Below are 26822 nucleotides of genomic sequence, written 5' to 3' on the forward strand. Positions count from 1 at the left end.
ATGTCGTAGACCCTGGTCTGAAGTTTGTTGCTATTACTTTTCTAAACGATCTGAGTACCGGTACTTCTGGTAACGGGTCTCAAAGTGGCCTTTTTTCCCATAGACTCCCATTATAAACTTTGGAGGTTTATAACTCGGCAAGCTTTCAAACTATCTACACCAAACTCGGCCAGCTCCTTTAGGGTGATACTCTGAACAAAGGTTTAAATTGGTGTACCTAGTTTCTATTAATTTCTAAAGATGATGATAATATTTGTATAGTTCCTTGTACTTTCTCTCTAGTTCATATGAAACATCTACACTGCTTCCTCATAGCATTTTAGTATTCCAGCTAAAATAGGAGTATTTTTAGATGTTGACTTTATGAATCACTGTGTTGTAGTTTGTGGCAAGCGTTATAAGAATCGGCCCGGACTGAGCTACCACTACACCCACACACACCTGGCTGAGGAAGAAGGAGAGGAGGAGAGAGAACCCGAGATCCCTCAATCACCAGCAGAACATAAGACTCAAAACCACAAGTGTAAGTTAACTGCTAGAATTCGGATGGTGATTGTGTCCTGACTGATAGTGAACTAAACAAACTTTTTTTTGCTTGCATAAATCGTGTAGTGCAGAAGGGACCTGACAGTGGAGTCATCGCTAATGACTACTGTGACTTCTGTCTCGGGGACTCAGGCTCTAACAGGAAGACTGGCCAAGCCGAGGACCTGGTGTCATGTTCGGACTGCGGACGCTCAGGTGGGGTTGATCACTATTTTGGAAGTACTAGTTACTGTACAACAGTTACTGTACTACAAATAGTATAATATAGATACTACACTACATTTACTAAACTACAGTTAGTATACTACAGATGTGAAATCTATGGTTATTATAATATAGATACTACACTACATTTACTATACTACATTTACCATAATAAATGTTAATATACTGCAGATTAATACACTACAGATACTTTACAATGGCTATTACACTACATTTACTATATTACAATTACTACTATTTACCATACTACAGTTACTTACTACACTACAGTTATTTACTACACTACATATTCTAAACCTTAGATTCTATACTACATTTACCATACTACAGTTAATACACTACAGATTCCATACTACAGATGCTATACTACAGACACTATACTACACTTACTACACTACACTTACATTACTACACTACAGTTACTATACTACAGACACTGTACCAAAGACACTATACTACACTTACTACAGTACAGTTACTACAAAACAGTTACTACACTACAGATACCATACAAGAGATTCTGTACTACACTACAGATACTATAGTACAGGTATGCTGCATTTTGGATAATTTGCAGAGGACAAATTGCGTTCAGGTAGACCTGCCAGCAGTGTGTTGCAGTAGTCCAGTCTTGAAATGACAAGAGACTGAACAAGTACCTGAGTGGCCTGTGTGGATAAAAATGGCCGAATCCTTCTAATGTTGATATGAGCGAGTCACATGAGAAAAAGGACAGTTGATTGTCCATGGTTACCCCAAGGTTGCAATCTGTGGCTGAAGGGGAGATCAGATCGTTATGCAGGGATATTGCAAGATCATGATCTGGGGATGAATAACCTGATGATCAGCAGTTCAGTTTTTCTAGAATTGAGCTTTAAATGATGAGCAGTCATCCATGATGATATTTCTGCCAGACATGCTGAGATCCGATCAGAAGCTGTGGTATCTGAGGGTGGGAAAGTGAAGATAAGTTATGTATCATTAGCATAGCAGTTATAAGAGAACCCATGTGAGGAAATAACTTCAGCGTGGAGCAGATGTCACTCCCCTCCATGTTACCTAATATGAGCATCCTTCCAGGTAGGAAGCAAACCATTCCCAAGCTGATGCGAAAATCCCAAGACTCCTGAGGGTGGATAAGAGAGTCTTGTGGTTGACCGTAGTGTTAATTTCGTCAGACGAGACGAAATATGTTCGTCAACAACCTTTTTTTTTCATGACTAAGACGAGACGATGACAAGACTGCACCACTGTCCAAAAACGCTGACTAAGACTAAATTAACATGCATTATTGTTGACGAAAAAAGACGAGATGAAAATGTTTTGTATAAAATAAAAATTAAGATAAAATCTCACTTCAATTTCGTCTACAATTGTCTCTGCTTTTTCATCAGCTGTTACGCCTTTAAAATATTCAGAACGAGTTCGCGGCTTCACGCTGTTTAGTGTGTGCATAGAAAGAGTTCGTCTGAGCGCAAGTCCACCCTGGTTTAGTCAGGCTTTTTGTGTTAAATTATATTTCCTGTCGCTGCGCAGGCTCTTTTATTGTACATAGCTTATGTCCCGATGACCGGCATTACGATTAAAAGCAGTATCAATAAAGTAAAAAATGTCATGTGCAGTCAAGTTCGAGTGTATGCACTTTTTAAACGTGATCCGCAGAGTTTTGACAAGTTTTATAGCCTTGATATTGTTTCTTATTCAAAAGTGGTGACAGAAAAACTCAGCACCCCCAACCTGAAACCTCTTCCCACGCCCCTGTCACAATCACATCATAATCAAAATGAATAATTAGGCTTAAAAGCAAATGTATATGTAAGGGAATCAAGTTTAACAATTACATGTAATATTGCTCCAAATATCATCAATAATGGTGTGTGCAATACCATGTATAACTTGCATTAAGTTGGTAATTTATATATATATATTTATATATATATATATATATATATATATATATATATATATATATACACACCTGCAGTTTTGATCTTAGGCTTTTCATTAAGTTATTTATTTCCACTATAACACTTGCGTTCCTGATATTATTGCATTTAATGAGGCCTCGTTGTATTTATTCTTACAATAGATTCCAGATGTTGTCACAATTTTTTGACTAAAACTAGACTAAAATTAAAAGACTTTTAGTCGACTAAAACTTGACTAAGATACCTTGAGTTTTCTTTTGACTAAAACTAGACTAAAATGACGAGACTTTTAGTCGACTAAAACTTGACTAACAAAAAAAGATATGTGAATGACTAAATATGACTAAAACTAACAAGGACATTTGGCACAAGACTAAGACTAAGACTAAATTAAAAATAGGTGACGAAATTAACACTAGTTGACCGTATCAATCGCTGCTGAAAGGTCAAGGAGGATAAGGACGGATGATAGTTTGGCTGATCTAGCAGCATTTAGTTTCTCAGAGAAATCCAAAAGGGCTGTCTCTGTGGAATGAGCTGCTTTAAGGTCAGACTGGTTGGGATATTGGAGGTTGTTTTGTGAGAGATAGACAGACAGTTGATTATAAACAATGCGTTCAAGAACTTTTGAAAGAAACAAGAGAAGTAATACTGATGTAGTTACTGATGTCTGATGGATCCAGAGCAGGTTTTATTAGGATGGAAATAACCCTTGCTCTCTTGAAAGTAGTTGGTACCTGACCAGATGCTATGGATCTATTGATGATAGTGGTAATGAAGGGCAGAAGGTCTTGCGAGATGGTCTGGAGCATAGTGGAATACACTACAAATACCATACTACAGATACTATACTACACTACAGATACTACAGTATACTACAGATACTCTTCTAAAGATACTATACTACAAACACTATACTACAAACACTATACTACAGATACTATACTACACTACAGATACTATACTACACTATAGATACTATACTACAGATAGTCTTTAGAAGAGTATCTGTAGTATAGTATCTGTAGTGTAGTATAGTATCTGTAGTATAGTTTTTTAACCACGGTTTTCAGTTCGGTTCGGTTCTGATGGCTTAACACATAAAAGTGTTTTTTTGTTATGCTGTGCTTAGGCAATAGGAACAGTAAGAGGTTAAGAAGAAACAAATAAAAACGATTTATTGCAAAACTCCTTTATTTTACTTAAAAGCAAAGAAAAGTCCACTGGTTCCTAGTGTTTTGGATAATATAAACATTTTTTATTTTAAAATTAACACTGACATCTCACAGCTGCTGGTAGCCCATGTACAAACTGGGGAACACATAAATTCCTAAATTTTGAAAATAAACATACATGTGAAGTTAGTAAACATAAATTGACCATTTCAAATAAACATACTTGTACTTCAGTGAACATAAATAAACCATCTTAATTAAACTTAACAGTACTTAACAGGCCTCCTCAACTTCCATGTATTCACTGCGTTTGTCAACTCTTCTGCCAAATGAGAGCTTGTATGACTTTCATACAGGGGACGGGTTTGGAGTACAACACTTTTCATTTCCCAATCCGACATGTAGTGAACAGTTACAGTGAGGTAACTCACGGTGGCCCGCGAGGTCCAACCATCTGTGGTCAGAGCAAGGCTCTGTGCTTGAGCCAATTCGTTTACAATACTGTTGCATGTCTTTTCATAGAGGTCGGGAATGATCTCGGTGCTGAAAAAAGTGCGAGATGGTAGTCTGTAACGCGGATCGAGTGTTCTTATAAGATGACAAAAGCCCGCATCTCCAATCACCGAAAACGGCTGCAAATCTTTGGCAATGAACACCCCCACTGCCTTTGTTATTTTCATGTGTCTCTCCGGAACCAGTTGGGTATGTATGCTGGAAGGATTCAGCGAGGGACTGTTGTTTTTTGGAGGAGTTTATTACCTGCTCTGCTATCCTGCCTTCAGACATTGATATTGCTGGGTGATGGCGCCGCAGATGTGCAATCATTTTGGAAGTGTTTCCGTTTAAGTAGGCTACACGTGTAAAACAAGTCATTTTTTTTGTTTACCGTTTTTTTCTTCCTCTGCATTATACTCAACAGCAAAACTGAAATGTCTCCACACCACAGATTTAAAAGACGCCGGCGCCTCCTTGTACTGTAGCCTCACTTCACCACCGCTCGCCATGTTAAAGTGTGGAATGATGGTTCAGCGCCCCCTAACTTTAGAGCATAGTGATTGAACATTTACTCGCGGGGAGGAGTTTCCTCATCTCAGCTCGTAGACTTACAGGCACACACAAACAGTCAATTCGGAGAGAAATAAAAGCACAAATTATTTAAACGTAAAACCGTAAAAAAACGCAATTTACAAGCGTGTATTGAACCGTGGATGTCGTACCGAACGGTTCAATATTATATTGAGAATTGTGGCATCCCTAGTACAGATGCTATAGTACGGATACTCTTCTAGACACTATACTACAGATACTATACTACACATACAACACTACAGTTACTACACTACAGATACCATACTACAGAAACTATACTACAGACACTATACTACATTGCAGATACTATACTACAGACACTATGTTACAGATATTATACTACAGGCACTATACTACAAACACTATACTGCATATTCTTTACTACAGATACTATACTGCAGACACTACACTACAGATACTAGAGATGAGCGAGTATCCGGTATCCGGTATCCGGATACGAGTATCCGGTACGGATAAAGCACTTCTGCCGAGTACGAGTATTATACGAGTAATACGAGTCAATATCTGTGCTTGGATTGAATGAAAATCATCATTGGGTAGCTGATTGTGTCAGCGTTCTGTGATAGGCTAGTCACAGCACCCCTCCCCTATACACATACAGATGTATTGTGTTGCTGTGTCTCGCGCTGCTCACTCACAGTCACACACAGTCACTCGGGTTCGCGGGTCTTTTCCGTTAACGTTTAGGGTTTCTTCAGCTTTTTACTTCGGGTTGTAATGTTAATAATACGTACTTACTAACCAGTAGAGTTCTGGTAAACGTGGGTTCGTTCAGACGTGGTGCTTGCTTGGTAGAATGCGACTCGCATTGCGTCTCTGCCTGTCGGAGATTTTTTCTTTTTTAAACCTTCAGCTGTCTCTAACCAGTAACCAGACACTGAGTGTCTGACACGTTTTTGCTGTATTTCATAAAAACATAAAGGTAGTAAGCCAGTGTAATAAATATTACAAATTAATTATTAAGCTACACAGACACTCACACACACACACCTGGTGTGGAAATAAAAAAATAAAAATGAACCAAAAAAATAAAAAAAATCACACATCATAAAAAATTAAAAGTTAAAAAAGAAAGTTATGTTGTTCATTACATTTTACTTCATAATTGCACTGCATTGTTTTGTTTTCATTATTGCAAAACTTGTTCTGTAATATAGTTCGTTTGCTATCGTGATCAAAACCATTGATCTGAAGCTCAATCCTGATGCTGTCCTGTAAATATTTTTCTAATCAGCAATAAATATAACAATTTCTGATCAACCCATATCAATTGCATGCTTAAAATAACATACCGGTTAAAGCCCCGCCCATTTCAAGACAAGCCCCACCCACTCCGAGTACAGATACAGATACAGATAATTCACATGGTTAACAGATACAGATACAGATAATGCTGTACTCACTCATCCCTAACAGATACTATACTACAGATACTATACTACACACACTATACTACAGACACTATACAACACATGCTATACTACAGATTCTATACCACAGATACTACACTACATATACTATACTACAGATACCATACTACACTACAGATACTGGACTACAGACACTATACTGCAGAAACTGCACTACAGACACTATACTACAGATACTACACTTCAGACACTGAACTAAAGACACCATACTACAGATACTATACTACAGTTACTATACTACTCTTACTGTACTACAGTTAGTTCACAACAGTTACTACACTACAGACGTCATACAACAGATACTACAGTAGGTATACTGTACTACATATACTATACTACATATACTATACTACAGGCACTATACTATGGACACTATACTACAGTTACACCAGAGTTACTACACTACATATACTACAATACAATACTACAGTTACTATACTAAACTATAGATATTACACTGCAGTTACTATACTTCAGTTACTGTTTCTGTACTTCTAGATAATATAGTACATTTATCATAATACAGAGACTAAACTACAGATATGATGCTACAGATAGTATACTACTGTTACTATACTACATCTATACTATACTACTACATCTATACTATACTACATAAGCAATGTAGCACAATAACTTTTCAAGGATAAGATAATCAACTATAATTCACCCTAAGCATAATTCATTTAACTCACTTTGTCCATAATGTTCCATTTCACTCACCTTTACGTACACACATACCATCAAATCATTATTATGTTGGCTTTGTAGAAGCCAACATTCTGATTTCCTTTATAAGCTTATTATTATTATTATTATTATTATTATTATTATTATTATTATTATTATTATTATTCTTAGCCACAAATTTATCAAGAGTAACTCGTCCTAGGGCTTTCGATCCACATGCACCAAATTCGGATATGTCGTAGACCCTGGTCTGAAGTTTGTTGCTACTACTTTTCTAAGCGATCGGAATTCCGGCATTCCCGGTACGGAAGCTCAAAGTGGCCTTTTTTCGTATCCACTTCCATTATAAATTTTGGAGGTTTATAACTCGGCAAGTTTTCGAGCGATTTACACCAAACTCGGACAGGTTCTTTAGGACGTTACTCCGGACAAAGTTCCGGACTCGGCGTTCCGACGGAACTTTCGGTTTTCCCGTAGTCGACGATGGAACGTCCCATAGACTTGAATGGGGAATTCCTAAAATTCCTCTAAGCTTTCACACACGCAGCGTGCGCAGAGCTCAGGCACGGCTTCTCTCCTGTGTTCTATGCAGTATAATAATAAGTAGAATCCCATAATGACTGCAGTATTGACATGAAATGTCCAAACCCTCAGTAGCCACTTTTTGCCAAAAGTATTGGCACCCCACCGGGTATACTGGTGACGTCACGTGTAGCCCCGCCCCCAGAATAAGCGAAATCAAAAATGAGCACAATATGGACATGTCATATATCAAAACACTCAGCCCAATGAGGGGAAGTGCCTCACGTGTGTTATGGTCACGTCACGTCACGTGTCGTCACGTGTCATCACGTGAAAATAAAAAATTTGCACAACATGGACATGTGACATATCAAAACACTCAGCACAATGAGGGGAACTGCCCCACGTGTATTTTGGTAACGTCACGTGACGTCACGTGTAGCCCCGCTCCCAAAATAAGCGAAATCAAAAATTTGCACAACATGGACATGTGACATATCAAAACACTCAGCACAATGAGGGGAACTGCCCCACGTGTATTTTGGTCACGTCACGTGACGTCACGTGTAGCCCCGCCCCCAAAATAAGCGAAATCAAAAATTAGCACAACATGGACATGTGACATATCAAAACACTCAGCACAATGAGGGGAACTGCCCCACGTGTATTTTGGTCACGTCACGTGACGTCACGTGTAGCCCCGCCCCCAAAATAAGCGAAATCAAAAATTAGCACAACATGGACATGTCATATATCAAAACACTCAGCCCAATGAAGGGAAGTGCCTCACGTGTGTTATGGTCACGTCACGTCACGTGTCGTCACGTGTCATCACGTGAAAATAAAAAATTTGCACAACACGGACATGTGACATATCAAAACACTCAGCCCAATGAGGGGAAGTGCCTCACGTGTGTTATGGTCACGTCACGTCACGTGTCGTCACGTGTCATCACGTGAAAATAAAAAATTTGCACAACATGGACATGTGACATATCAAAACACTCAGCACAATGAGGGGAACTGCCTCATGGGTATTCGGATCATGTCACATGCTCATGTCCGCTCGCCTCCAAAAGTATTGGCACCCTAGCGGTCCAGTAGCTTTCACAATCTTTCTGTCCACTTGCCTCCAAAAGTAACACTAACCCTTATGTCCACTCGCCTCCAAAAAGCACCGGCCTTTGCGAATACTTGCACCGTCAAAGCCAACATCAAAGTTTGTCTCGACGAACTTTACAAATCTAGTTTTTATATGTGGTGTTAGTTTATGTTTGATCATTGTCACATTTTAAGCATTCCAGAGTGTTTTTTTGTAACAACTGATCCTGAATTTGTTATGCCTTTTACACCATAGCACTTCTCAACTTGTCATGTTACTGCGAAAAGACAAAGTTGTAAAAACTTAAAGTTACAGCTTTACCTCTGACTGTTACAAAGCACTGACACTGGAGACTCATTCCATAAATGTCTCCTTAGAATAAGAAAACTTTACCCTGTCAAAGATTACACATGTTTATAGTTTGTTTGTGCGTCACATCTATTGAACCCAGTGAAAGAGACATTGTGTCACGATGTTGGACACAGGCGAGTGAGGATCCAAATGCAGTTTTTAGACTTTACTGAACCAAAACAAGAAACAGGCAATACAAACAAGCAGAAAAACCAGAGCATAATACAGAGCAGACACACCAGAGCAGAATACAGGGCAGAAAAACCAGAACAGAATACAGAGCAGACAGGAGACCGGAACATCCACAACATACATACAAGCACAATGCTATAACGACCAACAACAGGGAAGTGAACAAACAGGGTATAAATAACAGACAAGAACCAATCACAGAGCAGAACTAATTAGAGACAAAGACAACACACCTGAAGGAGAGAAGGAGTACAATTAATGTCCATGGAAACCAAAGAGTGGGCGGAGCAAACAATTAGCCACAGGGAAAGACAGCAGACAGAAACAGTACAGAAACAAAGACAGACTCATTACACATTGCTATAGAAACGATTAAGGCATTGATATCAAGCTAATTTATAGCTGCACTACTTTCAGAGCTGCTTCTGACCAATCACAAAACTCTATTTCATGAGTGAGTCTCCTTAGAATTATGTATCAGGGACATATTTGATGTAAGTTTTTATTCCGTGCTGGTTAACTCATAGGGATGATTTATTTCTTTATATTGCTGTGCACTGAACCTGGCAGCTTTGTTCATTTTAGCATCCTTCATGTGTTCTGACTTGTGACTCTTCATCCTCTGTGTGCGTTATTGTGTTTTGGCTGGAAATGTCTCAGTGGTTTTAAATGTGTGGGATGGATCTAAAAAAAGACAAGATATAAAGATTTCTTTTTTTATTCCACAAATTTATGTTTTCTAAATCTTAGCACCCATGACCTTCTCTCATTCTCCATTTACTTTCTCATATTTGAATTTTTTTTCATGATTTCTGTTTAATGACCTGTGGATGTGTCGCTCATTCTCAAACTGTTTTCCTCCTCATTAGAGAGAGAGAGATAGAGAGAGAGAGAGAGAGAGAGAGGAAATAAATGAAAGGAATAATAATAATAAGTAGAAAAAGCTAGCTTTATTGTAGCTTTCGCCATTATCTTCCAGGCTTTGTGTATGTTTAACTTTTCGATCAGAGAAGCCGATTGAAACCTGGCTGACTGTTTGTGTTGTGTTTCTGCGGCGCTGCCGATATGTCTGTCATACATGTCGGCCGGACACCGGAGTGGAACAAGGCCTAACGGACTTCTGGAAGTTTTTGGTGACACATCTGAAAGCGAGGCTTCTACCTTTCATGGCTTCGAGGAGGCAGGACTGGAAAGACTGCAATCGGACAATGACAGTGGACCTTCGTGATGCAGATAGACAAAAGAATCAAGCAGAATGCCAGACTTGAGGGATTATTCATTTTTGGTCATGGATATTGGATTTTTAGCTTTGTCTTTAAAGAAGTCTGGGTTGAGAGACAAGGAAGTCTCACTTTAAGAAATATTCTACATTATAGAATTCTATTATAGAATTCTATAAGTGACAGAAGGAGAAAGACATAAAAACATCTGTATGTTCATGTAGACAGAAAACAGAGTTTGAAAAAAGATCAGAATCAGGTTTATTAGCCAAGTGTGTTGACACACACAAGGAATTTGGTTCCGGCTGTTTATGACTCTCAAAAGTACAGACATAAACAACACTGATCCGTTATGTACATAAAATGTGAGAAGTGCATGGTAGTGCAAATAACAATATTGTGCAATAATATGCTTTTGTGCAATATACAGTAGCAGTAGTGTGTGTAACAGATGGATGATGTGATGACTGACAGCAATGATAATGCAGTACTTATAGATATGAAGCAGTGAATATAATTATGGTGAGTTATTAATCAGGGTGATTGTCTGTGGAAAGAAACTCTTCCTGTGTCTGGCAGTTTTGGTAAGCAAAGCTCCGTAGCGACTGCCAGAAGGGAGGAGCTGGAAGATGTTGTGTCCAGGGTGTGAAGGGTCAGTAGTGATTTTTCCTGCCTGTTTCTGGTTCTTGTGTCGTACAAGTCCTGGAGAGTGGGCAGGGGGCGCCAATTATTTTTTCTGCTGTTTTTACTGTGCATTGGAGTCTGTTCTTTTCCTGTTTTGTTGCAGCTCCAAACCAGATGGTGATGGATGTGAACAGGACAGATTCTATGACTGCAGTGTAGAACAGCATCAACAGCTTCTGTGGCAGACCATACTTCCTTAATTGATGTAGAAAGTATATCCTCTGCTGGGCCTTTTTGATGATAGAGTTTATGTTGCCCTCCCATTTCAGGTCTTGGAAAATGCTAGTGCCCAGAAACTTGAAGGTCTCCACAGATGACACAGGGCTTCTTGGATAAGACCGATGAGCATAGTATCATCTGCAATTTCAGTTTTTTCAGAGTTTTACAGTTGGGTCACTTGAAGTGCAGTCATTAGTATAGAGGGAGAATAGCAGTGGGGAGAGGACACATCCCTGAGGAGCACCAGTGCTGATTGTAACACCTCCCAGTCTAACCTGTTTTTTCCTGCCTGTCAGGAAGCTGGTGATCCACTGATGGATGGAAGGGGGTATAGTGAGCCTTAGGAGTTTGGAGTCGAGAATTTCTGGAATTATTGTAGTAAAAGCCAAACTGAAGTTGACAAAGAGAATCCGGGCATAAGTTCCTGGGCAGTCCAGTGTTTCAGAATGTAGTACGGCCCAATGTTGACTGCGTCGTCCACTGATCTGTTTGCTTGGTAGGCAAACTGTAGGGGAACCAGCATCACAAGATTGTTAGCAACAAAACTGGACCCATGAGATTGAGAAGATCTGCACTGACCTATGAGAATGTTCTGGAAGAAAAAACACCAAGCCAAGAGGTAAGAGCCGATCAGAGGTATAGAAATAAAACTCTCTGGTCCTCACAGGAAAATACAGAAAGAATGAGTGGCATTCTCTGGACATAAGTGCAAACCGTGATATTTCTACACCAATTTCTGCATAATACCTGCTATACATAAACACTTAATGACCACTGTCATAACTGAAAAAAACATTTATAAAAGCTTATTCCAGAAGGCAGCATTTGTTGTTCTTCAGTTTGGAGCCAAATCAGTGTTATGGCAACAATCATTAAGCATCATAAGCATTTAAAAAGGTTTAATCCAACAGACATTAGCTGCTCTAAATTTCGAATGCTGCAGTTGTGATTTAATTCTGAGCTGTGTGGGACATTTTTGTCAATGAACTAACATGAATTATGATCACAGCACCTTTTGGACCTCATGTTATTAGAACTGCCATTAACCTGCATAAGCATTCAGAGTGACATATTTAAGCATGCACAAGTTGTCGTTAAAGGCTTTCTCTTAGATTTTGATACCCAGTTCACTTAAAACTGATTTATTAACTTAGTCAATAACCTACTATGGTTAGAGATAATCATAAACAGTTACAGTCTGGAAATGCCGCCTAGAGCGGGGATCGAACCCGGAGCTTTAGATTAGTCTTGATCGTCTGCATTACAGAGAATCAGACCTATATGGGATAAAACTGTTGTGCTGCTTTATTAACTTCAAACAAAAGAAACAATACAAAGAAACTTGTAAAAGATACAAAATATATTAAAGTAACGAAGACACAAACATGCAAAAGTGTGACAATGTGGGAAAGCGGAACAATAGTAAGGGCACAACACACATGTGAATAACACAAAAAGCAGGCTGTGGTGGTCTGACAGGGAACTGAATTGAGAACGCAGTATGACTGGCATTAACCCACATAAGAATTTATAAACTTATATTGATATGTGCATTAACTCACATAAGCATTTTATAGACTTATTACAACTGGCACATGTTATCATGTAGACTGCCTTCTTTACTTTAGTGTGAGTTGATGGAGAGATAGAGCTTTACCTCTGACAGTTAGAGAGCACTGACACTGGAGACTCCTTCAATCCATGTGACAAACATCTCCTTACAGAAAACTTCACTGTGTCAGTCATTTAATTACCTTTGAGAGAGAGTGAGAGAGATAGAGAGTGGTGGGAGGGAGCATAGAGAGAGAGTGACAGAGAGAGAGATAGAGAGATACAAGGACAGAGAAAGGGAGGGGGAAAAGCGATAGAGATAAAGAGACAGGCAGACAGAGAAAGGCAAAGATACTGAGAGAAACAGACAAAGAGAGAATGACAGAAAGAGAGAGTGAACAGAGAGAGAAGCATGAATCTTACATTGAACCCTAAGTAACCTGCTTGTGCGTCTGCCTAGACATAGAGCCACTTAGCTGCATTTGATATATGATTTATAAAAAGGAGAGGCAAAGATACAGAGACAAAAAGACAGAGAGAGAGAGAGAGAGAGAGAGACAGACAATTGCAGAGATGAGGCTGGTGGTAACTTTATATAGCGTCTATAATATAAGCTAATATAATAATATAAACTGCTATAATATAAATGGATAAAAATACAGCATGTAGTTATTTAAAAAATTTCTAATCATCAGTAGATTACTGTGATGTAAGATGAATAAAACACTTTAAGAAGTGTCATTACTTCAGAAAGTCTCTTTACTTCAGAAAATGGCTTTACTTCAGAAAGTGTTGTTAATTCAGAAAGTGTCGTTTCCTCAGAAAGTGTCATTACTTCAGAAAGTGTCGTGTCGTTACTTCAGAAAGTGTCATTACTTCAAGAAGTGTCATTACTTCAGATAATGTTGTTACTGTAGAAAGTGTCGTTACTTCAGAAAGTGTTGTTACTTCAGGTGTCTTCACCTCAAGAAGTGTCATTACTTCAGAAAGTGTCGTTACTTCATAAATGATCGTTCCTTCAGAAAGTGTTGTTACTTCAGAAAGTGTCGTTACTTCAGAAAGTGTTGTTAATTCAGAAAGTGTCGTTTCTTCAGAAAGTGTCGTTACTTCAGAAAGTGTCATTTCCTCAGAAAGTGTCGTTACTTCAGAAAGTGTCATTTCCTCAGAAAGTGTTGTGTCGTTACTTCAGAAAATGTCGTTACTTCAGAAAGTGTCGTTTCTTCAGAAAGTGTCGTTACTTCAGAAAGTGTCGTTTACCTCAGGAAGTGTTGTCACCTCAAGAAGTATCAATACTTCAGGAATTGCTTTTGTCTGTCACACCGTCCGACTGCTGATTCACTTTCTATAACATCATGACACACTGTTTTATTCTTCACACGTCTTTGTGTTTATTTAAGTGTGTGAGTGCACAGACAGCAGTGGGAGCTACATTTACACACGTTCTCTGGTTTTTCTCCATCCAGGTCATCCAACTTGTCTCCAGTTCACAGAGAACATGATGCATGCGGTCAGGACGTACCAGTGGCAATGTATCGAGTGTAAATCCTGCAGCCTGTGTGGTACCTCAGAGAACGACGTAAGAGCTTAGAAAAACTCTTCTGCTCATCATTGTCTTTGTCCCACTGGTGAAGTGACTGTGTGTCTGTGTGTTTGTGTGTCCTGCAACACTCTCAGGATCAGCTCCTGTTCTGTGATGACTGTGATCGTGGATATCACATGTACTGCCTCAAACCTCCCATGACTCAGCCACCTGAAGGTAAAACTCATGACACGCTTACATGGTAACAAAGCACACATGCTGATAGAAAATGTACAGACGCTAACAACACACAGGATAAAAAATGTACACAAGCTAACAACACATTTACACACGCTAACAACACATTTACACACACGAACAACAAATTTACACGCGCGAACAAAACATATACGCACGCTAAGAACACACGCTACCAACACACACACTAAAAACACATACATTCTAACAAGTGTCATGTGATCCATGGTAAAAACGCCAAATCATCCTCCAGAACGTTTCATTCTAGTCGATTGACCTGCTGATATACGTTGTCACTATGGCACCCAGCAGTAGGATGGGAACGCCCACTGGTGACTTGGTACAGTAGTATAGACACTGGATAAAAAAACGAACGAATCAAATGTTATCATATTTCAGTTTCGGATAGTTCATCAGACCCAATTTCAAACCTAACCTTCTGATTTCTAAATCTTTGTAGTCATTGGTTTTTATCTCACTTAAAAATACTAATTTTATTATTATTTTATACACACGCTAGATACAGACTACACACACACTACACACACTACACAAACACACATAAATTAACACACACACACACCATCACATGCTGTAAAAATGTCCTGTTACTGTTTACAGGAAGCTGGAGCTGCCATCTTTGTTTGGACTTACTAAAGGACAAAGCGTCTGCTTTTGGAGAACTGTAAACATTGTCAAAACACAGAACATCATCTCTACATCGCACAACATCACGCACAAACCCTGCAGAAGTCTACCTCACAACACTGGAGGAAACAAAAGAAGACAAATGAAAGAGAAAAAGCACGAGAACGAAACCCTGCAGCAGGAGTCAGCACATGTCAGCTTCAAAAGGATCTTTCTAGCAAACAACATCAAACTAATAAGATATAAAAACTTTTAAATGTATTTTAATGCACTTAATTTTTTTAAATATATTTATATTTTTATATATTTATATATCTGTTTAGCTTTATACTCCACCCCCTTTCTTTTTACATATAAAAAGCAACCACAGATTTTTTTCCAATTGCAATTCATTTTTAAAGGCAGCAGAAAGATTACAAATGCCCCATTTAAATACTGTACATTGTCCAAATATATATACATATATTTACAATTTTTTTTAAAATACAAGAATTTCAAATATGATGAAGGAAAAATGTTGCTGTATGTTTAATGTGTATCTTCTGTTAGATTAGTGATAATATAGTCCTGCTCTTTTTTGGGTTCTTCTTCCTCTTCCTTCATCATATATTATCATCTTGTCGTCTTTTCTCCCCACCTGCCTAGCCGTGTGCCTTGTTCCCCCCACCTGCCTCGTCATGTGCCTTACTCCCCCCACCTGCCTCGTCGTGTGCCTTGCTCCCCCCACCTGCCTCGCTGTGTGACTTACTCCCCCCACCTGCCTTGTCGTGTGCCTTGCTCTCCCCACCTGCCTCGCCATGTGACTTGCTCCCTCCACCTGCCTCGCCGTGTGCCTTGCTCCCCCATCCTGGATCTCATGGGAATTCTCATCTTTTGTCACGTCTTTTGTTGTCTTGTGTTTCGTCTGTGTTTTATTTAATAAATCAGCTTATTTTAGCTATCCTGCATTTGGGTCTGTTTTTATCCCTGCAACACTGACAGATTCATCAAGACCAGTTGAATTATTATTATTATTATTATTATTATTATTATTATTTATGTTCTTATTCTATTGGCAGATTTATCTGCTTATTTATAGATGTTAGCAAAAATGTTTCAAATGAACAAAATAATCTGCCAATAGAACAAGAACATTTTAAGCTTAAAAACAGTAAAATGTGTCTACAAATAGTTTTAATCATCTTAAATTTTTTAACAATTTACAAGTTACAATTTTTTTTAAATACAAGAATTTCAAATATGATGAAGGAAAAATGTTGCTGTATGTTTAATGTGTATCTTCTGTTAGATTAGTGATAATATAGTCCTGCTCTTTTTTGGGTTCTTCTTCCTCTTCCCCCATCATATATTATCATCTTGTCGTCTTTTCTCTCCACCTGCCTAGCCGTGTGCCTTGTTCCCCCCACCTGCCTCGTCATGTGCCTTACTCCCCCCACCTGCCTCGCTGTGTGACTTACTCCCCCCACCTGCCTTGTCGTGTGCCTTGCTCTCCCCACCTGCCTCGCCATGTGACTTGCTCCCTCCACCTGCCTCGCCGTGTGCCTTGCTCCCCCATCCTGGATCTCATGGGAATTCTCATCTTTTGTCACGTCTTTTGTTGTCTTGTGTTTCGTCTGTGTTTTATTTAATAAATCAGCTTATTTTAGCTATCCTGCATTTGGGTCTGTTTTTATCCCTGCAACACTGACAGATTCATCGAGACCAGTTGAATTATTATTAATTATTATTATTATTATTATTATTATTATTATTATTATTATTATTATTATTTATGTTCTTATTCTATTGGCAGATTTATCAGCTTATTTATAGATGTTAGCAAAAATGTTTCAAATGAACAAAATAATCTGCCAATAGAACAAGAACATTTTAAGCTTAAAAACAGAAAAATGTGTCTACAAATAGTTTTAATCATCTTAAATTTGGTTTACTTTAATCTCTTAATAAGAAAAAATATTTTGATTAGATTTTTATAAAACTCACTGCTCACTGATGTCACCATTTTCTTATGTAGGAAGCAGAGAATGAGTTAAATGAAGCTGATTTAACTGTATTTAGGTGAAGAAGAATCAAAAATCATCACAAACCTTTTTCCGGTTTAAATGAAAAAAAAAAAAGCCAAGGAGTCATTTGGCTAAATATTCTACTCTTCTTAATGAGCTGAGTCAAATGAATGGACACACTCTGTGATTCACTGAAAAGAAACACATCATCAAAAATGTATATAAAATACATTTTTTGTCATTTATGTCACATTTGATTTAGTCATTTCTGTTTTTAATCTTCATTACCCACAATGCCTTTTGATTACCTACTGATAATGGTGCCAATGTGATTTAGCCCTCGCTTCAAGATTTCAGATAGTGGAAGAGAAGATGGCAAACCTTTAAAGACTTTGAGTGAAACTACCTCTTAATCAATACACAAAATAACACTACGTATGCGTAACTGTATATTTGTAGGCTTCAGCATGTAGGAGCTTGTGTTAATTCTATGATTATCTCAGATGTTAAGCTAATTTAGGAGTTGCTCATGGTTACTCTGGTGTTTATAATGATTTAAAAATGATTAATAATCATACCTTCTGATGTTTATAATGATTTAATAATGATTAATAATCATACCATCTGATGTTTAGAATGATTTAATAATGATTTATAATAATTTATAAAAATCTTGTAAAAACTCGTCTTTGTGCTATCCATCTAAGTTCATCACTCAAAGCACTACTTTAACACCGCTTTCACACTTTGTGTGGATAAAAAAACAAAAACAAATACTGCCTCAATCTCAAACAACGTGTTTAGCGTATCCTAGCATGTATGATGTAGCTAGCAAAGCCTAGCATGAGCTCTGGATTCTGGTTAATGCAGCAGGAATAAGGGTTGCTGTAACTCTGGAAAAAATGTAGTGCTACATCCCAATTCACCGACTTCTATGTACTGTAGTATAATGATGTGCTCATTTGGTGAGGAAGATACATACACTTGAGTGTGTAGCAAGAGTTTATTAGGTAAGTACTGGGATATTACGTAATAACCGTCACTGTAAACATACTCCTCTCTGCATTCAAGCTTTTTTCATTCATTATTCTTCATATCACATCTACTATATCGTGTCATTTACCGTCCCCTAGATTTATTTTGCCCACATTTCATTTAGATGTGGTGAAGCAAACCGGTACAAACTCAACTCCACCCTCACACAAGGAACTGTGGGTAATCCTAGCTAAAAAAGTGGCCACTGATCAACCCTCGGAAAATATAAGAAGATAAGATATACCTTTATTCGTCCCACAATGGGGAAATTTCTCTGTTACAGCAGCAAAAATATATATAAAGAATAAAAAAATAGACATAATATAATATACAGTATATACAAAAACAAAAATGTATTAAAAAGAGTAGTGGTTACACTGAAGACATATTGCACATAGGTAATATTGCACATTTTTCAAAATTTCTGTTATTGCACATTCTTAAAATACTTTGTTATTGTTTATTATTGCAGTGAAACAGTAATAACAGTGTGTATTATGGTGACTGGTTCACTGGGAGCAGCTTTGATTGTAATATATACCTGAAATATACCTGAAATATTAGAATATTAGACTACCAGAGTCTTCTATTTCAAATACAATTTGGGACAAACTCTGATCTCAGGTGCTAGACAGCGAGACAGAGAAAGAGTAAAAGAATAAGTCTGTAATATTTAAAGAATTGAATTGAATTCAATTTTATTTATAAAGCACATGTAAAAACCGCCTGAGCTGGCCAAAGTGCTGTACATAGAGATAAAAGAAAAGGAAAAAAGAAAGAGCAAACATAGAAGCAGTTCTGACTGGTGGTGGCAAACTATTCCACAGCTTAGGGCCCGCTACTGCGAAAGCTCCGTCTCCCCTGCATTGCAGACGGGATCATGGTACCAGCAAAAGATGACCATTTTGGGATCTAAGTGACCTCGAAGGATTGTACATAACAATCAAATCAGATAAATAGAAAACAGATTGTATGAAAAATTAAAGATTTCTATACTAATCAGGTTACAGGTTAAAATATTATTAATAATAAGCTGCACATAAGAAATCATTGAACATGACCTCTGTGTTATCCGTGTCAGAAAGTGTCATTGCTTCAGAAAATGTTATTACCTCAAGAAGTGTCATTACTTCAGAAAGTGACGTTACCTCAAGAAGTGTCGTTACTTCAAAAAGTGCCGTTGTGTCACTACTTCAGAAAGTGTCGTTACCTCAAGAAGTGTCATTACTTCAGAAAGTGACGTTACCTCAAAAAGTGCCGTTGTGTCACTACTTCAGAAAGTGTCATTACCTCAGAGAGTGTTGTTACCTCAGAAAATGTTGTTACCTCAGAAAGTGTTGTTACCTCAGAAAGTGTCGTTACCTCAGAAAGTGTCGAAAGTGTCATTACCTCAAGAAGTGTCGTTACTTCAAAAAGTGTCGTTGTGTCAGTACTTCAGAAAGTCTCATTACTTCAAGAAGTGTTGTTACTTCAAAAAGTGTCATTACCTCAAGAAGTGTTGTTACTTCAAAAGGTGTCGTTGTGTCAGTACTTCAGAAAGTCTCATTACTTCAAGAAGTGTTGTTACTTCAAAAAGTGTCATTACCTCAAGAAGTGTTGTTACTTCAAAAGGTGTCGTTGTGTCAGTACTTCAGAAAGTGTCATTACCTCAAGAAGTGTCGTTACTTCAGAATGTGTCGTTACTTCAAAAAGTGTCATTACAGTACCTCAGAAAGTGTCGTTACTTCAGAAAGTGTCGTTACTTCAGAAAGTGTCATTACCGCAAGAAGTGTTGTTACTTCAGGAATCGCTTCTGTCTGTCACACCGTCCGAGGGCTGATTCACTTTCTATAACATCATCACACACTGTTTTATTCCTCACACATCTTTGTGTTTATTTAAAAGTGTGAGAGCAGTTTACCTCACAGACAGCAGTGGGAGCTACATTTACACGTTCTCTGGCTTTTCTCCATCCAGGTCATCCAAATTGTCTCCAGGTCACAGAGAACATGATGTATGCGGTCAGGACGTACCAGTGGCAGTGTATCGAGTGTAAATCCTGGCACCTCATCGAACGACTGAAAAACTGTTCTGCTCAACACTGTCTTTGACATACACTGGCGAAGTGACTGTGTGTGTGTGTGTGTTTGTTTGTTTGTGCGTCCTGTTCTGTGATAACTGTGATCGGGGATATCACATGTACTGCCTCAAACCTCCCATGACTCAGCCACCTGAAGGTAAAACGCTCAGGACATGCTAACACACACATGCTGATAAAAATGTACACATGCTAACAACACACAAAATAAAAAACTTACACAGATTTAACAACACAATTACTCACGCTAACAACACAATTACACATGCTAACAACACAATTACACACGCTAACAATAAATTTAAACACACTAACAACACATCTAAACACACTAACAACACATCTAAACACACTAACACAAGTAAACATGCTCACAACACAATTACACAAGCTAACAACACATTTAAACACGCCAACACCACATTTAAACACGCTAACAACACAATTACACACGCTAACACATTTACACACGTTAACAACAAAAGTACACACGCTAACCACACACGACAAAGACAATACACACGCAAACAACACAATTACACACGCAAACAACACATTTAAACACGGTATCAACACAATTACACACACTAACCACACATTCACACACGCTAACAACACACGATTAAAAAAATCATACACGCTAACAAACGATAAGAAAAAATCACACACGCTAACAACACACAATATCAAAAAATAACACACGCTAAAAACACACAATAACAAAAAATTACACACGCTAACAACAAATTTACACAGGCTAAAAACATATTTACAAACGCTAACAACAAATTTACCAACGCTAAAAACACAATTACACACGATAACAACAAATTTAAACACGCTAACAACAAATTTAATCACGCTAGCAACAAATTTAAACACGCTAGCAACACATTCACACACGTTAACAACACTCTTACACACGCTAATTACAAATGTAAACACGCTAACAACACACTTACACGCGATAATAACAAATGTAAACACGCTAACAACACACTTACACAGACTAAAAACAAATTCACACACGCTAACAACACAGTCATGGTAAAAACGCTTCACCATCATCCTTCAGAAAGTTTCACCTGCTTATAAACCTTGTCACTATGGCAACCAGCAGTAGGATGGGAACGCCCACTGGTGACTTGGTGGTTTAGACACTGGATAAAAACAAACGAACGAACGAAATAAATCAGAATCAGGTTTATTGGCCAAGTGTTTACACACACATCAACACACACTCGGCCAATTGGTTTTCGTCTTACTTAATTTTATTATTTTACACATGCACTTCACACGCACTACACAGACACACACTACACACAGATCACTAGTTGCTGTATGTTTATTGTGTGTCTTCTGTTAGATTAGTGATAATATACTCCTGCTCTTTTTTGGGTTCTTCTTCCTTTTCCTTCATCATATATTATCGTCTTGTAGTCTCTTCTCCTTCCTGCTCTGTTCTCTATAATACATTAGAGGCTCTATTTTCAGAGCCGATTCATCGAGACCGGTTCTCACATCTGCTGAATATTTAATATGTTTCTGGCAAAAGACTGCAACAGACAATGAAGTTTAAAGTTTTTTCTTTTTTATAATGGCCGACTGCAGGTGGTTATTTTAGTAGAGATTTTTAAACCATTTCCTGTTTTTTGTCCCTGTGTCTTGTTGCTTGTATGTAAAAAATTTTTTTTAAATATGTAAAAATGCTGGACGTAATTGTGTTTGACGCTAGAGGGCAGCAGAGGAACACAGACACACAGGTCAATGAAGTATATTAGTCAAAGTTTCTGTCAGACACAGAAGGAGACAAAACAAGAGAAAAGTCACACAGAGGCAAAGTCCAGAGACGAGTCTGCTCTAAATAAATGATTGATAATAATTATTATTTTTTTGTCCTACAATATTCCATGTTTGTTATTTAATTCAAATAATTTAATAATTTTAAATGGATTAATTTATTTTTAGCCTTACTATCTATCTATCTATCTATCTATCTATCTATCTATCTATCTATCTATCTATCTATCTATCTATCTTTGAGGAAGATTACCTCTTAATCAATACCCCAAATAGCACTACGTATGCTGTAACTGTATATTAGTAGGCTTCAGCATGGAGGAGCTGGTGCTAATTGTATGATTATCTCAGATGTTAAGCTAATTTAAGAGTGAGCCCCGAGTTATACTCTGATGTTTATAGTGATTTATAATCACACTCTCTGGTGTTTATAATCACACTCTCTGGTATTGATAATGATTTATAATCACACTCTCTGGTGTTTATAATGATTTATAATCATACACTGGTGTTTATAATGATTTAATAATGATTTATAATCATACTCTCTGGTGTTTATAATGATTTAATAATGATTTATAGTGTTGTTAACTCAAGAAATGTTGTTAATTCAGAAAGTGTCATTACCTCAAGAAGTGCTGTTACTTCAGAAAGTGTCATTACCTCAAGAAGTGTCGTTAGTTCAGAAAGTGTCATTAAAAGATAATCTCACACGCACTCTCCTTTCCTAAGAGTTTCTGACCACACCAGAGGACCTCACGTCTTTTACAAACCAACCGACAAACAAACAAACAAATGCTGCCATTTCAGGAAGGTTGTGTGTCTTAAAGCGGTTCATGAAGCATCATCACTGCCAAAGACACGGAGAAAAACTAGAGAAACAAAACTAAAATACATTCTGAAGGATTCATTGCTCCATAATCAGCTCATCATCAGTGTGAGGCGAGGCGAGGCACCTGCCTGTGAGGAAGTCTTCTCCTCTCCTCCGCCTCTGTGTGGTCCTGCTTTGTGAAATGTTTCGAAGTGTGTAAGAGTTTGTGTATTTATCCTCACTGCAGTCATGAAGCACATAGATAATGCTGTGTAGAAAATTCAGAGCGATTATTATTATTATTATTATTATTATTATTATTATTATTATTATTATTATTATTACTAATAGAGGCACAACAAGCACAAATCCATGCATAGGACATTTCTAAAAACAGATTTGAGCCTCTGATCTGAAGCCTTTGATTCATTTTATGTGTTTAGCGCTTAGTTATTTCAAAGCAGCTTTACATAAGTATTTGAAAGTTTAAAGTTAAAGTTAAAGAAAAATTGGAAAGTTTAAATCTAACTTACATCTTAATTCTAACAATTTTCTATTATGAGCGAACTGGAGGCGACTGTGGTGAGGAAAAACTCCTTGAGATGATATAAGGAAGAAACATTGAGAGGAACAAGACTCAGAAGTGAACCTCATCCTCGTTTGGGTAACACCAGAGAGTGTGATTATAAATCATTATTAAATCATTATAAACACCAGAGATTATGATTATAAATCCTTAATAAATCATTATAAACACCAGTGTATGATTATAAATCATTATAAACACCAGCGGGTATGATTATAAATCATTATAACACCACAGAGTGTGATTATAAATCATTATAACACCAGAGAGTGTGATTATAAATTATTATAAACACCAGAGAGTATGATTATAAATCATTATTAACACCAGAGTGTGATTATAAATCATTATAAATACCAGAGAATGTGATTATAAATCATTATAAACACCATAGAGTGTAATAATAAATAATTATTAAATCATTATAAACACCAGAGGGTGTGATTATAAATCATTATTAAATCATTATAAACACCAGAGGGTATGATTATAAATCATTATTAACACCAGAGAGTGTGATTATAAATCATTATAAACACCAGAGAGTGTGATTATAAATCATTATAAACACCAGAGAGTATTATTATAGATCATTATAAACACCACAGAGTGTGATTAGAAATCATTATAAACACCAGAGAGTGTGATTAGAAATCATTATAAACACCAGAGAGTGAGATTATAAATCATTATAAACACCAGAGCGGGTGTTTATAAATCATTATAAACACAAGAGGCATTGTGGGTAATAAAGGAAAAACATAGAAATGTGTAGAGGGCTGGAAATGAGAGACTCTTAGTTAAAATAAAATAAAATAAAAAAAAACACCCCTATATTTTTTGTCTCATCTAAGGTTCTTTAAAGATATGTAGGTGGCCGAGAAGTGCAAAACACATTAACAAATCCGAAAACAAATTAACAAATCCGAAAACAAATTAACAAATCCGAAAACAAATGAACAAATCCCAAAACACATTAACAAATCCGAAAACAAATTAACAAATCCGAAAACAAATGAACAAATCCCAAAACACATTAACAAATCCCAAAACAAATGAACAAATCCCAAAACAAATGAACAAATCCCAAAACACATTAACAAATCCCAAAACAAATGAACAAATCCCAAAACAAATGAACAAATCCCAAAACACATTAACAAATCCCAAAACAAATTAACAAAGCCCAAAACAAATTAACAAATCCCAAAACACATTAACAAATCCGAAAACACATTAACAAATCCCAAAACAAATTAGCAAATCAGAATACAAATTAACAAATCTGAAAACACAACGACAAGTCAGACAACCCGGAAACGGTAGTGTATCATTTTTGAATAGAAACTTACCGATCATTGGACAAGACACCTGTCACTCAAGATATTACGGTGGCCGGGAAGTGCAAAACAAATTAACAAATCCGAAAACAAATTAACAAATCAGAATACAAATTAACAAATCTGAAAACACAACGACAAGTCAGACAACCCGGAAACTGTAGTGTATCGTTTTTGAATAGAAACTTACCGATCATTGGACAAGACACCTGTCACTCAAGATATACAGGCATGGAATCTTACGTGTAATGTGTAAAGTTCTCCATTTAAATATAAGAAAATAGCAGAATTAATCCACAGTAATCCATTCCATCCATCCAGTCCAACTTTTCCCTGTGGCAGACTGTTGAACCTCATGTATACCTTGAGTGACAGGTGTCTTGTCCAATCACAAACTATACCAACTGCTTCCTGGTTGTCTGAAATGTCGTTGTGTTTTCTGATTTGTTAATGTGTTTCGTGCACCGATTCAGACAACCCGGAAGCGGTAGGTATAGTTTGTGAATGGAAACTGACCGATCATTGGACAAGACGACTGTCATTAAAGATATACAGGTGAATGAAAGGTGTCTCGTCCGATGATGGTAAGTTTCCAAATTTTATAGAATTTGGAAGTTTTTTGGATTTGTTAATGTGTTTTGGGATTTGTTAATGTGTTTTTGGATTTGTTAATGTGTTTTCGGATTTGTTAATGTGTTTGTGGATTTGTTAATGTGTTTCGGATTTGTTAATGTGTTTTGGGATTTGTTAATGTGTTTTCGGATTTGTTCATTTGTTTTGGGATTTGTTAATGTGTTTTTGGATTTGTTAATGTGTTTTCGGATTTGTTAATGTGTTTTGGGATTTGTTCATTTGTTTTGGGATTTGTTAATGTGTTTTGGGATTTGTTAATGTGTTTTCGGATTTGTTAATGTGTTTTGGGATTTGTTAATGTGTTTTCAGATTTGTTCATTTGTTTTGGGATTTGTTAATGTGTTTTTGGATTTGTTAATGTGTTTTGGGATTTGTTAATGTGTTTTGGGATTTGTTAATGTGTTTTGGGATTTGTTAATGTGTTTTCGGATTTGTTCATTTGTTTTGGGATTTGTTAATGTGTTTTGGGATTTGTTAATGTGTTTTCGGATTTGTTAATGTGTTTTGGGATTTGTTAATGTGTTTTCGGATTTGTTCATTTGTTTTGGGATTTGTTAATGTGTTTTTGGATTTGTTAATGTGTTTTGGGATTTGTTAATGTGTTTTGGGATTTGTTAATGTGTTTTGGGATTTGTTAATGTGTTTTCGGATTTGTTAATGTGTTTTTGGATTTGTTAATGTGTTTTGGGATTTGTTAATGTGTTTTTGGATTTGTTCATTTGTTTTGGGATTTGTTAATGTGTTTTCGGATTTGTTAATTTGTTTTGCACTTCCCGGCCACCGTACTGATGCATGATATCTGCTTTCTCTTTTCATTATTTACAGGTATGTTAAACTTTTTAAGAACAAATATCCAACTAAAATCCACATGTAAGTGTCTCATAAGAAAATATTAATGATGTTTGTGTAGATAAAATCGAGTATTTGTTGTTATTTGATTTAGACAACGTGGTAGAGAGTAAATCGAGCTAAAATAAAGTTAGGAAAATCCATATCCATAATGCATAAGTTAAATTGATTGATGTATTTCAGCATGTGCTGCATAGGAGTGTAAAATGGCGACCAGCAGCCACGTGTATTCAAAAGGTAACAAGATGGAAGAAAATATTGATTATAATTCATTTTGCCATCTTACAAAAAAGTGCTGTAAGTTCTGAATAGTGTGTG

The 26822-nt window shown here is 37.0% G+C and overlaps 1 protein-coding gene across 3 annotated transcripts in view; it reads left to right on the forward strand.

Moving 5' to 3' along the window:
• dpf3 (double PHD fingers 3) overlaps positions 1-15734 on the forward strand; it is a 36050-nt gene extending 20316 nt beyond the window's left edge. For all 3 annotated transcript variants that reach the window (XM_060866096.1, XM_060866097.1, XM_060866098.1), the window contains 5 exons: positions 383-523; positions 613-741; positions 14409-14521; positions 14620-14701; positions 15344-15734. In XM_060866096.1, coding sequence (XP_060722079.1) covers positions 383-523; positions 613-741; positions 14409-14521; positions 14620-14701; positions 15344-15411 — 533 coding nt within the window. In that variant the 3' untranslated portion in view covers positions 15412-15734. The remainder of the gene's footprint in view (positions 1-382; positions 524-612; positions 742-14408; positions 14522-14619; positions 14702-15343) is intronic.
• Positions 15735-26822: the final 11088 nt, after the last annotated feature.

This window comes from Tachysurus vachellii, chromosome 3, assembly GCF_030014155.1.
Source record: "Tachysurus vachellii isolate PV-2020 chromosome 3, HZAU_Pvac_v1, whole genome shotgun sequence".
Taxonomy (NCBI): Eukaryota; Metazoa; Chordata; class Actinopteri; order Siluriformes; family Bagridae; genus Tachysurus; species Tachysurus vachellii.